Raw genomic sequence first — 14211 nt, 5'->3', positions numbered from 1 at the left:
TGAGTATCCTGTGAAGCTCTTGCTGGTAGGCTGGTCAGTAAAAGCATTTTCATAAATTATCATTTCCATGCAAGTTTCTTAATAGCCACCTGAAATTAATGGTTTCTGTGCATTTTAGAACAGAAGGTTGTGCTTTATGAGTGAATTTGCATGGAAGTTTATTTAAACTTCACAAGCACTTCCTGTGTTTGAGCCTGTGCAGCTGCTCAGATGAAAGCATTGCTGTGTGCAGTGCACTGAGTGGATTGAGTTAGGTGTGCTGGGTCAGTGTCCCCCTGGCAGCTCCTTCTCCTAGGTGCCCATTCTCTGTAGATGCTTTCTGCCAGCAGAATTTGGGTGAGGTGTGTCACTCATCCTGGTGTTTGACCTGGAGAAACTGTGCTGTGCACTTAATGGAGTGCCTGGAATGTTTCTGTAATCCAGTATTTTGAAGCCAGAGCAGCACTAGGTGTCACTGTTGCCGTTCCTTAGCCCAAACCAACTGGCCCTTCCTCCAGCAGAAATTTTGGGTGGTCTCTGTTAACATGTCCATTCATGTGACTCCCTTTTGTGATGGAAAAATGAGTGAGGCTGCCCTTGTCAGTGTAATTAAAAATAAATGCAAGAGCTAATCTAGAGCTTTGACCCTGTCATTCTGTGTAGGAGTTGTGCTCATATTTAGTTGGTGGGTGTTAATTCTGCTTGCACCAGATGCCCTTCACTTTACATGATTCTGCTTTGTTATGTTTTGGAAAGGAGCTGACTTTACAAGAGCATCACTGTGCAAATGAGTGAGGTATACAAAAGCTGTCCTAACTCCAAGGTGTCTAAACCCTAGGAATTGTTTTGTCTGCTCACTGCTGTGCAGCAGGATGCTGCAGGCAGAAACCAGCTGTTGAATGCAGAGCAGGGGTTTTGTGCCAATGATCTTGCCAATGAGATGATCTTAATTAACATTTTGTTACTCTAAATATAGCTGCACAGCTGAAGTCTCTGCAGTTGCAGCCTGACCCAAGTAAACATCTATTTTCAGCTGTGCATAATTCAGGTGTAGAATCTTGTGATCAGCCATAGTTCAGCACTCTAAAGGCAGAACACAGAGCAAGAAAATCTTTGTAGTTTTCTGCCTCTCTTCAATACTGAAGTTTTCTCTAGTGTATGCTACATCTTGGTTTTCCTTGAGGCAGCAGAGTGCTTGTCACAGGAGTTTTATGGCTCAAGCAGGCTTGAGCCAACTCTTTTTGTATTGTCTGAACAGTATTGCATGAATCTTGACTTTGTTCCCTGCTGTCATTTTGAATGTGGCTGGTCTTGAAAGGACAGTAAAAGAAGCTTCCTTAGGCTTTCACAAAAAGACTAATTTGAATAAGAACATGAACTTGACCACCAAGCAGAAATCCTTTCAGGTCCCTTGCTCAGCACCTCTCACAAAAACCTTTCTCAGCCACTATTTAATGTGGCAAAATTATCCTGGTAACAGGCGGTTTTTAATTTCAAATGATTTTGTAGAAAATCTTGATGAGGGTGGCTGCTTCATATAATTGAAGAAATTCCAATCTCTGTATGCTCCAGTTTTCTGCAGTGCACCATCAGTGGGTAGAAAATGGCTCAGACTTGGATTTTTCTGCTGCAGTGGACAAACTCCGTGTTCCCCAGGCAGACGCTGCTGGTTTTCTCTGCTGCCTGAAGCTTCTCTTCCCTTTTGTCATCTGAAACAGTTGTTCTGCCTTTGAAAAACACCCTGGTGCCACCACTTGCCTCTGTTCTTATTTTTGCACCAGTATCACGTTGGATGAAAATCTAGGGACAATAAGGGGATGGTTAGAATCCAGGCTTGCTGCACTGGTATTTGGAGCACAAAATTGGAAGCTGAGGATTAAAACATGGTAATGACCTGGAGAAAAATAAAGGAGGTGACTTTAGATAGCTTATATGTGAAAAAACCCAGAAGAGTAAGTGCAGTAAATGTAATTTCCCTGTATTTCCCAGGCTGTTGGACTAGTCTGGGCATGGTGTGGCTATTTGAGTGCCACTCTAGGGGGATTAATAAAGGCACTGTTTTCTGGTGAAATGCCCACAAATATTGGTGAGCATGGCTGATTCAGGGAGCAGCTATGCAAAGTGCATCCTTTGTGGCCTGCCCTAATTATCTTGCATTTTCTTCTAAATTGAGGAAATAATTTGGTTAAGTGTTTTCCAGAGCTCTTTCAGGCATTAAAACACCCTACAAACACAAGCTAAGAGTAGTCAGGTTGTTGGTAATGAAACTTGAGACTGACGTGGGAGGGGTGCTTGCTCTGCTAATACAGCTTGAAGACATAAATTTAAGCAGTGGGAGGAAAACCTGTGGCTCAGACATCCTCCCTTTTTAGCAAAAGTCCCTGTGGCCAACTTCCTAAGTTATGTGTTAAAGCTGTTCCATTTGATGGGTTTATTTATAGCTCTTTCCTCACTGTTAACTCTGCCAGAACTTTTTTCCCACCACTTCTCCATGCCTAAAAAACTGAGGATTTCTCTCCCAGTCTGAGAACCTATTTACTTGAGATGCTGAAAGATTACTTCATTGTGAATTATCTTGTTAATGCAGTGCAAGATTTCTGGCTGGGTACTGAGGCTCTCCAGAATTTTTAATATATACTTGAGTGACTGGTAATGAGTAGCTTGATTGTTGCTTTAGGAACACAGAGGCAGAATTGTATAAAAGAGGGGAGGAGAGATGACTTGCTCCTCTTAACTGTGTAAATATGTCCTTGCTTATTTGATAGCAGAGGCTTACCCAGTGTGAGTTTTGGTTAGTGATTGGTGGCAAGGTAAAACCAAAATATAAAGTGAGTTGTAATATAAGGCAGTGATGAATATTGAATTGTCTTGAGGAAGACTTAATGTGAAAGTTCTTGAGTGTTTCTGTTTGACAACGTTTGCAGTGAGTGTTCATCAAACCTGGGGATTTTCTTTGACACGAAACACAGGTGGATACATCCATCAGCAGGCATTTATTTCATTTTAGCAGGGCTGGAATGTGAAGAGCTGCTGCATGCTTTGCTCCAAGTCCAGCAAATCAAGGAACTAGTGAAATTAAGCCAAGGAAAAGAACTTTTGTACTTGGAAATGTGATAATTCCTGTCACTTGGTTAAATGTATTCTAGTGCTAGATGGTGGATAAAGTGCAGTCAGTGTTCTGTCTGTATTCTGTTGGATAAATGTGGTGTTAGAGCTCCTGGGGGATATTGGACCATTTTCAATGATTCCTTTCTGGAGCAGTGTCTCACTCTCAGTGCATTGCACATTTGACAGGGAGCAGTTTTACCAAAGGGTATCAGTGTAACTCACCTCTTACTTCCTGTTCTTCACTCATGGCTTGCTTTACTGATTTTTGTCTCTTTATATTTAACAACAAAAGAGAAATGCTTTTTATCTTGCTTTTTTTCCTATAAAAAATAGTGCATGTCTGTTTACTTCCTGGTAAATCACAGCATGCCTAAAATTGCTTAATAAATCCAGCTCATTTCAGAATTGATTTGGCGTGGGAATGGAGAACAGATTTGAAAAGCAGATCAAGAGACAGCAACCTGAAGGAGGATTTAGGATTTTGATGACCTAAAGTAGACAAGCTAGGGGTTTTTTTGTGGTTTGGAACAAGCCAGATAACAGCAAAATTCTTCTTAGTCTTTCTGTAAACTGTGAATTGTTTCACAGAACACTTCTTTGCAGTGTTGGTTTAAGAAATATAAAAAACCTGCATCACATAATGCTAAGCAGCCCTCCTGGCCTTCACTGGGGCTGGAGTGCTCAGGGTGTTTTGAGCCAGAGCATCCCTCAGATGTCTCAAACCCCCAGTGTGGGCTGGGTACCTGTTTCCTTTTTTAATGAAAAACCTCAGCAATGGCAATGCCAGGTGCATTTCAGATCACTTGTAAGCATTTCAGCTTCCAAGCACAGCTGTTTCAAGAGTTGCATGCTGTTTGTCATCCCATTCTACTAGCCCTGCTTAAATGCAAGTAGATCTTTTAATATGTCATATTTGAAAATTTAGCCATTTTAATAATTCAGTGCTGAGGTTGGCAGAGAGGCAGACGTGTTCCTAGCAGATACATCACAGTAAGATAATTACAATGAAAGAGCTTGCTTGCTGTTCTTGCAGTACACTCTGAAACATGCCCTTGCACACATCACTGTATTACTCACCAGGATTGCCAGCACAACTTTGGGGAGATCTGCTCAGTCCTGGAGCAGGGTTTAGCAGTGCTTTAGCAAGCACAAGTTTGGGAAAGATCTGCTCAGTCCTGGAGCAGGGTTTAGCAGTGCTTTAGCAAGCAGAAGCTTGAAAATGTGTGCACAGTCTTGGAGCAGCATCTAGCAATGTATTAGCAATTTCAGGATTTCTCCAGCTCATTCCAAGGATCACTGCTGTGGTGCTGCCTGTCAGGATTTGCTTCTTACAGTGAGAAGCTGAGTGCAAGGTTCCTCTGGCTGGGTATCCCTGCTCCTGTGATCAGGATGGTGGATTTTTCTGGGGCTGTTGGCTCTCCTGACTTCAAATTTTGGCTGTAGAAATGTGGGGAGTGCAGGAGGACACGATGCTCACGCACTCCTTGGATTAGGTGGCAGCTGGTGGTGCAGCCACCTGAAGTGTTTGATGGTAACCCTGTGCTGTTGTTTTAGTCTTGGTGTTTTTCTCTTATTTAACTATTTGTCTTGTTTTCCCTTTTCTAGATGAGGGCTATTACCAAGGGGGCAAGTTTCAGTTTGAAACTGAAGTTCCTGATGCCTACAATATGGTGGTGAGTATTTGTCATTAGTCTCATAGCTGTCATTTTAGATTTTCTTTGCAGGTAACAAGACTTCAGGGAGAACTTGGCATGGAGACTGAGAAAGGATCTTCTGTGCCTTAATAAAATAAGAATCTGCAACTGTCTGGCAGAAGCTCTGGGAAGTGCAGATGAGTCAAACCTGAGTGTCCTCCCTTCTGGCTGGGGTTCTGCTCTCTCCTGTTAATTATTCATGACATCTGCATTTAATGATTATTCTCATTAAAAAGTTATATATCTAAGAATTAAATTAGTGAACCAAAAGGAAAAGGTTGGCAGTTCTGTAATTTTCCCCCACATTCTTCTGCTTTGGTGTCTTTCTTTGGTGTTGGTAGTTCAGAGTTCTTGCAGAGAGGCTGAGGAATGTGTAAGGGAGGATCCTGGAGAAGAGTTTCAGGGAAGATCTTTGGTTCCTCTTCAGCTGAGCCTAAATTCAGCATTGTCTGTGTGCAGTAGTTGCAGTCACAGCTAGGTAGTGTTTGCAGCTCTGTGGGTTTGGTTGTGGGATGTTTGAAGTTCCCATTAACTTTACCAAAGAATTACATACTGTGACAGAGGTTACCATTAATAGCTTCTGTGTATTCTTGTTATTTCCTCTGATCTTTGTATTCCAGTTGTTCACCCAACAGCATTGCTGCAGGAAAGCGTTTGCTGTGCGTTACCAGGAGAGCTGAAGTTCAGTTTTGATCTGAGTTTTTTGATTCTCAGTTCCCATAATTAAAAAGTCTCTGGTTTGTTATGGTTCCCTGCTCAGCACTGGCAGGAAAATCTACAGCAAATGTTAACTGAATATTTTTAAATTTGAGCACCTCTTACCCAATACAATAATAAAAAGTTTTGAAACAATGCAGGCGGTTGAATGTTGGATTGTGGTCAGGTTATTAATGCAGTATTAATCCCAATATTGAGGGAATTCTGCTGAGGCTGTGGTTGGTTTCCTGCCAGGCAGAATGGGACAGATTCAAGTGATCCCTGTTTTTAGAGAGCTCTGCAGACCTGCCAGGGCTCTCAGCCCACAGGCCAGGCTGGGATACACACCTGCACTGGCCAGAGGAGTGGATATGTGGAATTGGGATGTAGTGGAGGAGCATAAAACAGAGGAACAATTTGGAAGATTTGGTCATGTGGCCTGCAGCCAAACCACCCTGTGCTTTGCTGTGTGTAGTGCTCAGTTTCAGCCAGTCTGAGAAGTTCTTCAGAAACTGCTGCTGGAAAGTGGCAAGAAGTATGTCAGGGCTGAAATGTAGTTCACCCCCAGAACTTGTGTCCCTACTAGGGCCTCCTGGGGAATGATGTTTTTTACAGACTTGCAGGGTGGTTTAGCAGAATGGTTTAGCTTTGGGACTAGCTGGTGTCCAGAGAAAACATTTCAGATAACTTTGATTCCAGATTTCTCTCAGGAGCCACATTCCTTCTCAAGGTAAATTTCTTCACTGGTGAAGAGATTAAATTAAATATATAAATGATAAGTAATTAAAAAAAAATTACAAGATCAGTTGGTACACCTGTCCTTTTAGAGTGCCAATTTATCAAGAACCGAAACTTTGATTTTAAATGAGGGATCCCAGAGCAGAAATGGCTGCTTGGAAATGGAGAAGGAAGTGAATGGGGTCACTGCTGTGCTCCCCAGCTGAGGCTGCATCTACCTGTGCAGCTGCTGGGGTCTGAGGGGAAGGAGGAGTTGGAGCAAGGAAATAAATGGATTTTGGGGAGCTCTGCTGTGCAGAGTGTCACAGGTGTTCAGGTGAGACATCTTCCTGGGGAAATCTCTGGATCTGTTGGTCTGGGGAGGGTTCAAAAATGACTTGGAACAAGTTCCAAGGTGAGGTTTTGTCTGAAGATGAATTTTATGGTGGTGCTGCAGTTGTCCTGTGTGTCTAAAAGGGAAAAAGGAGAGAGAGAAAAACCTTTGTCTTGCTGTCAGGAGTGTTTTTTTTCTAACTTTTAGCAGTGAAAATCACTTTGAAAGGATAAAGGAATTCTTTTGTTTCCACAGTACAAAAAATGAGACACCAGTTAATTCACTGTGAGGATTTGGGGATTTTTTAAAAAGTTTCCCTATATCTTTTTTTTTGACTTACCAATAAATTCCCTGTTTGAAGGTGCATATGGTAGAAATTTACTCTTTTATCTCAGTCTAATGGCATGGAATAAATTCTGCTGCTTTCCCTTGCGTGAGAACTAGACATCTTTCAAAACAATGTGAAAGTGTAGCTAATGAAAAGCTTGTGCTGTTAGAAAACTTCTGAGGTGTTTTGGAGGTCAAAAAGTTTGAGACTGTTTTCTGTAAGCCACCTAATTTTCAATAATGCCATGACTGATGTCTCTTGAGGTATTGCACAGAAATGAAGTGGAGGAAGGGCAAAATCTGCATTACCAATTCCAGAATTGTCATGGTGATCAGTGTTTTTTTCTTCTAGAACATCTCTTTTAGGTCTGTTTTTGGTGTCTCAATGTCATGCATATTTTCTTACCTCTTCCAAGAAGTCTTAATTAAAAAAGTTTCTTAGAAAGGTAATTGGGAAGTTGGGAACAAGATGAGATAAAACACATGATGCTGCCATGCAAGTACAGCTCTTGGAGCTCTTGTGCCTCTTGATTGAAGACATCATTGGGAAAAGTGGAGGGAGATGGCTCCACATTTATCATCTGGGATTTAATTGAAGTTCTGCATGATGCTGGTGTGTGCTGATGGATTCCAGGACACTTCCCATCAGAAATAATCTGCCTGATTGAAAGCTGCAGGTCCTAATGGGGAGAGCAGGGATGCAACAACGTGCTGTTGCTAAGCTACTGACATTTTTATATCCCACTCTTTATTTATTTCTCAAAACTAGAGCAAAGGAGACTAAAAAATCTGTGCTTGAAAAAGGTATACTTCAGAACCCCTCTATGACATTCAGAAGTTTGGTGATCTTGCCTGTGGCTTTTCATTTTAGTGCCTCAAATTCAATGCTGATGCATTTCTGTTCAGTTGTGAACTGGAGGGTCTGTATTTAAAATAACTTATTTATTTATTATTAGTTACTTATTTGTTACCTTTGCATCCTCTGCTGTTTTTTAACAAATCCCTGATTTGGACAAGCCCCGGTGAAGTTTTTTGATTTAAATTATTGTCTTAATAGTTAAGCATGAGCAAACTGAATGACTTAGAGTATTTTCTTTTCCCTGGAAGAGTAAATTGTCTTGGCTTTCTTAAAAGTTATTTTTTCTAAGGAAAAGCCTAATACCAGCCTGGTTTTTATGAAGAGTTGAGAAAAGCTAAAAGGGCAGAGAAGTCTGTTTTGACTCTTGTAGATAATGCATCATTGCTCTAAACATACAAAGCCAGGCTGTGAAGATCAAATATATTTGCCTTTTTCTGAGTTACAACAGGGTTTTATCTTAAAGGATAACACAGTAATTTGTTTTCTCTCCTGGCAGCCTCCAAAGGTAAAATGTTTGACAAGAATCTGGCACCCAAACATTACAGAGACAGGAGAAATCTGCCTAAGGTAGGAACAACATTCTGTTGGAGTTTTTTAACCTTGGAGGTTTCTCTGTTTGATAAAATATGGGATGTCCTGACAGTATTTTTTGGTGCTGATTCTGCATGTAACTTTTAGGAGCATAAAAACCTACTCAAAGTCTCATTCTTGCTGTGCTTGTAGGGACCATGGAGAGCCCGGCTTTTCAGATTCAGTATTTTGTTCTTAGGGTGAAAATGTAAACTCTAGCCTAAGCAAAATGTAGTTGGGTTTTTTCTTCCCTCCCTCATAACTGAATCTTCCTCAGGCTCTGAGAGAGGCTTTACCATTTAATGCCCAAGTGTGTTCAGAGCTTGAAAATTCATTTTATTTTAAAAAGGAAGGAAAAAAGTGTTCCTTAAATTTGAGAGTAATTACTCTTTGTTTGCCATTTGTTGATTATAATATTTAATATCCAGTGGTAAGACACATGTGCCAGTTATAACAAATCAGGGTTGGGGCCAGGATAAGTCAGGATATGAAACCTGAAAGCTTTACTTTGCCAGAGAGGCTTCTCTTGCTGGGTGGTTTTCCTTGATAGTAAATGTTTCCTCTTCCAAATGAATTTGTGAAACTTTGCAATTTCGTCTTCAATACCTGATGGTGAAATTGGCCAGAAACCAAACAAACAGAAGTGAGAAGCCTGCCTGTCATTTTTCAAGTTAATGGCACACAGAAGAAAAGACAGATGAAGCAGAAGCAAAGCCCATAAGTGAGATTGAAAGCTGCTCTGAAAATCCAGCATGCTTGTCACCATGTGTAGCAAATCAGTGCTTAAAGAGAATCTGAATTTTTCCTCTACATGAAAAAACCGTTTTAGTGCTGTGTTGAAAGTCTTGGTGAAAATGAAGTTTTTTATTGCTCTTCCTAGGCAGGTCAGGTTCATCAGCATTAAGAAACTGAAATGTTCTGAGTGCAGGTAGAGGAATGAACAAGTGAGGTGTTTGAACTAGGGAACAAACCAAAGCTGGAGTTCCACCTACAGCACAGCATTTCTGGGGTTCAGTAAAGCCTCACATTCATAAAATCCCACAGTGGTTGAGCTTGGAAGGGATCTTACAGCTCATCCTATTCCCCCCCCTGCCTTGTGCAGGGACACCTGCCCCTAGAGCAGGCTGCTCCAAAGCCCATCCAGCCTGGCCTGGAGCATTTCCAGGGATGGGGCAGCCACAGCTTTTCCATCTCTTGAAATGGTTTTAATTACAAGAGATGAATGTGGTGTTTGGAGCATCATTCATAATTCTGATGAAGTGGAGGCATTCTTTCAGCATCTGCTCTGAAACAGTTTGGATTCAGATACCTCAGCATATCAAACCTTGGAAATGTCTGGCATTATATGGAAAAACTAAAATAACTTAATTGCTTTCTGCCTGTTAGAGAATGCATTCTATGTATAGTATCTGCAATCAACTTACACAAGAGTCTTTGCATTAAAATAGCTTCAGTTATTTTTAAAAGCAGAAAATCATCTCCATCAGTGCTTTCCCCCCACATACCTCATGCTGTGGTATGTGTTGGTTGATAATCAGCCCTGGATTAAAACTTTCTAAATAGTTACCTTGTGGTCAAGTGTAACACTTGTGGGCAGGAAAAGTGGTGTTTTTCTGTGCTTTTGGGGCTGCAGTTACCCTGGGCCATATTACTAATGACACATCCTAATTAAGTCTGCCCATACTGGATGTCAGCTCCTCTGCACATGTGGATAGAAAAAATTGAGTTTTCTCCAGGCTGATCTTCCCCTTCCAGTAAATTGTTGTCACTTAAGCTGCAGGTTGGGTCAGCTGGAGTTTCAGAAGGTTTTACACTTAGTGCAGTCATGCAGTTCCCACTTCAGGAGCTGGTTTTAAAAGATCTCTTTAGGATGTGTGTCTTTAAAAAGAAAAAATTCCTCCAAGCTTTCTGCCGTGCAGGCGTTTCTCACAGAATGAGAAGATATTTGTTAAAATGAAAGCTGAGCAGCTGACTGGTCACATCAGGGGCTGGTTTTGGATACTGAAAGTTCAAAAGCAGTGATTTTGCTGTGTGCCCATAGGAGCCCAGACTGAGGTATGATTTGTTACCCAGATGAGGTATGATAGGCTGGGAGGAATCCTTAGATCTGGGGAAAGGTTCTGTTGAGGGGCTTAATGATCATTCCCAGTCTGTAGAAGGAAAAGGGTGCTGCTCTAAAACACATCCTATCAGCAAATGAGGAGTATGAAGCCAAAGGGACACTTGTGTGTCTTCCCTGCCTGAGTGCTCTGAGAGGTACAGGTGTCTCCTCAGTCCTGGCTGTGGTGTCCCAGCTGGAGCTGTGCCAGGACAGCTCTGAGGCCTTGGGAAGCTGCAGAGCTTTCCTTGAGGCTTAGCTCATGCTCAGGTGCTCTGTCGCTGAATATTTTTCTGATTTTATTTGGTGTGTTAGCTTCCCCCTCACTTGGAATTTCCCAGTCAGGTGGATGGAGAGGCAAATGGAAGCACTGCCACAGAGTTAAATAAGGAACAGACAAAAAGCAAGCTTTTTTTGCTTTTGTCATATGGAGACAAACTGCAGCCACAAGATGTTATTTTGAACACTGCAGAAGTGGTAATGGCATATTTTGTCTTTTGAAAGGCACAGGAATGAGATGAGCAGCACACTTAAGGTGGAATGGGCTTGTCAAGGTTATCATCCTGTTCCTAGGATCTCTGCACTGAACAAGGATTGAATTTCCTTGGATATAAGCTTGTCATGTTCATTAAATAACTACATAACCTGTATGGCCTAATCATCTACTGTAATTTAAAAATGACTTAATGCATGTGAGCCTGGGAATTGCTAAAACCTTATAGTTTAAGGCTATATCACTTTAACCCTTTCATTTCAGTAGCAGAAGCTGCTGCTGGTGGTGAATTTCTGTGCTTTGCTATGTGAGTTGTTTTAGCTGACTCCTTACAGAGGAAGGTGTGATTGTGAGATGATGCTTCAAGGAACTTTTTACATTGTTCCCATTCAGATTATTACTTTTCTGAGCAAGACTTCAGCTTATTTCTCAATTGTGCTCTGATCCCCAATATATCTGTTCCTTATAACTGCTGAGGTTTGGATCTGAAAGGTCCAGAGATGCCTGAACACCTCAATGGTTTCCACTTGCAAATAGGTCAGCACCTTCAGTGGGCTTAATATGTACCATAGTATGGTGCATCTATAGTGCATGTGTGCATCTAGGAAATTCTGTATTTTATATATTAATAGTAATATTAAAAGTCAAGTTATATTTCATAATATATACTTTTAGTAATATGTATTTTAATATATATTTATAGCTATTATCTAGAAAATTATATATGATATATACACATACATATACATATATATACATAAAATTTTTTATATCTATTATATATATTTTGTACATATTTTTAATAAGGAAGTTTTTCCTCCAGAGCAGACAGACTAAAACTCTCTCACTTTCTTGTCTTTACCTATAGGAAGCTGAAGTCCTTCCACACAATAAAGGATGATGCTCTTCTCTTTGCTTATTAGATATCTCTCCCCAAAACACCCTTTTTTGGATTGGTTTATGCCAGTTTTGGTGAGGGATGGCCATCCTACAAGGATGTCTCTTCACCAGAGATGAACATGTTTTAAAATGCATCAGGGAATAAAAAAAGGGTTGAATGTTGAGGCTGTCACAAGCATTTCTGTCAGAGTTGTGCTGCTGGAGGAAAATAATTCAGGTGTTTTGACAGAGGTTGAGCTCAGATGGGGAGTTCTGTAATGACACTGTGGAGAAGGTAATTTTAGGCAGACATCCCAACTCCTGGGGTTTAAAATTCCATTACCTGGATATAAATAGTGCAAGAATTAGATCTTATCTTGCAATTGCTTCCTGATGTTTTCTGAGGAGGTTTCTGACAAAGGCAGTTGAAGCAGAAGTTGCTCTGTATAATGTGTGTGTCTTTCTTTTCCAGTTTATTGAGAGAACACTCAATTGATGGCACTGGCTGGGCCCCAACTAGAACCTTAAAGGTACTGTTCCCTTTTGGATGTGTCCTTCAAACTAAATACACCTTTAAAAACCCTTTCCTGGCTTTGGAAAGAATCAGCTCATGTGGTTTGCTCCAGAGCAGGTTTTTGAGGTGAGGTTTTTGTCTTTCAGCAAGTGGTGGTGGCAACAGTGGAGCATGCACAGTGTTGATTGTAGAAATGTTGGGAGTTTTGGGGTGGCTGCACAAATCCTGCTCTGATCCAAGCTTTTGGAGGTTGGTGTGACCCCAAGAACCCACACTCTGTAAGGTGTGCTGTTTTTCACCCAGGCAGCAAACACAAGAGCTTCCTGTGAACAGCAATCCATAACCCTGGTAATTTCCATGGGATTGATACTCCTGACAAAATCAGTGCAGAGCACTGAGCAGGGCATTTATCTTCCTCTTGCTGTCTCCAGGAATGCTGCCAGAATTGTTTCTTGCAAAGCTTTAACAGCATTAGGTGGATAAAGGGTATACATCAGGTGTTTGTCTCTTTCAAAAAGCAAATTGAAAATGACTTTTATCTGATACTTGGCTTGCTCTTTGGCACTGTGAATGAGATTTGTGACTTTCTTCATCTGTAAAATCTCTCCTGAGGTGAGCATGTGACTTTCTGGAAGTAAAATGAGTCTGTTGTTTTATGGATTTTCTTAAGCAGTCTTTCCCTATTGTTTTTTCATCAGTTGGTGTGATTTTGTTTTGCCCTTTGTGTTTGTTTTCACCTCAGGTTAAATTAAGGCACTGAGTAATTTAAGTTAACTAGTTCTGTTCCTGTCCCTATATTTTCATTCAGGGGCAGTTTTAAGCTTAAAAATTAGTACAAGTGGACAAGAAACCCAAAAGACATGGACTTTTTCAGTGATTGTTGAAATGAAAAATTCAGCAAGAGAAAAGGAAAGTGGTAGCTTAACTTCCAAAAAGAGAAAAATCAGATTGGATCTCCTTGGATTTTTAAATTTTTGAACATTGAAGCACTACAGTTGTGAGCTCACTTTTTACAGCTTTTCATCACCACAAGGGGAACAGAGAGAATGTGCACAGAAGCTCTGTGGACAGGAATGCAGTCTTGGCCTTTTGTGGACTTGAAAGTCAGTATTTAATTTGTCAATAACATGAAATCAGCCTGGTTTTCTGGAGGAAGAGCACCCTGACCTGCCCAGTAAAGCACTCTGAACTACTCCTAAAGAATGAAATTGAGAGTGGGCATGTCCTTCTGCCACGAAAACTGTTCCAAAGGAATTAGAGAAGCCATTCAAATAGAGAATACACAGAAGAAGCCTCATGCAAAAACCAGCTGCATGCTTTGGGCTTGTGTGCTTAAGCCTTTAGAAGGCTCAAGTTTTTGGTTGTGTCTCATTTTGGAATCCTTGTGGTGACAGCAGAGCTCCTGTGTGAAAAATCCTTCAAAATAAACTGCTGTGACCTTTTTAATAGTTTTTTTTTTTTAGTATCAAATGGGTAGAAACATGAAGAAACTTTCTGAAATAAAAATGAAAGTCTGCTAAATTGTCTGGAAAACTTACCTAATAAAATGTATTTTTAACAGTGTGGAGGATTCTTAATGGGGGGAAGACCTAACTCAGTTTTGTTTCCCAGAGTTTTTTTTGCACTTGGTGTCATCTCATCCATGATTGAATTCTCTTCAGGTTACCAAGTGCTGAGCTTTATCTTTTTTCCCTTCTTTGTGCTTGGGAACACATTTCCATGGACCACTGTGAAGAGCAGCCTGTGTGTGAGTGAGGGAACTAAAGAATGTGCTATTTCTGAATTCCTGCATGAGATGCTTTTTTGAAATCAGGTTCTGAGCAGAGTTGGGCTCTTAACCTGAACAGGTTTAAAATATTAACCTGCCAGCCTGTCTATATGTGCACTTGTAAAATCACTCTCTTTTTATTTGTAGAAACACCCCAATTCCTTAGGTTATTAGT

General features: G+C 40.8%; 1 protein-coding gene across 3 annotated transcripts in view; it reads left to right on the top strand.

The window, feature by feature from the left end:
• UBE2F (ubiquitin conjugating enzyme E2 F (putative)) overlaps window positions 1-14211 on the top strand; it is a 55749-nt gene that overhangs the window by 13033 nt on the left and 28505 nt on the right. For 2 of the 3 annotated variants that reach the window (XM_041411700.1, XM_041411701.1), the window contains exons 5-7: window positions 4693-4760; window positions 8211-8281; window positions 12227-12284. In XM_041411700.1, the coding sequence (XP_041267634.1) occupies window positions 4693-4760; window positions 8211-8281; window positions 12227-12284 (197 nt within the window). Of the gene's footprint in view, window positions 1-4692; window positions 4761-8210; window positions 8282-12226; window positions 12285-12414; window positions 12509-14211 lie in introns of those variants that run through there. The other variant, XM_041411702.1, reaches the window with a different exon arrangement.

The sequence above is a fragment of the Onychostruthus taczanowskii genome, unplaced genomic scaffold, assembly GCF_017590055.1.
Source record: "Onychostruthus taczanowskii isolate IOZ18803 unplaced genomic scaffold, ASM1759005v1 scaffold37, whole genome shotgun sequence".
NCBI classification, from domain to species: Eukaryota; Metazoa; Chordata; class Aves; order Passeriformes; family Passeridae; genus Onychostruthus; species Onychostruthus taczanowskii.
This window is presented reverse-complemented; position numbering and strand designations above follow the sequence as displayed.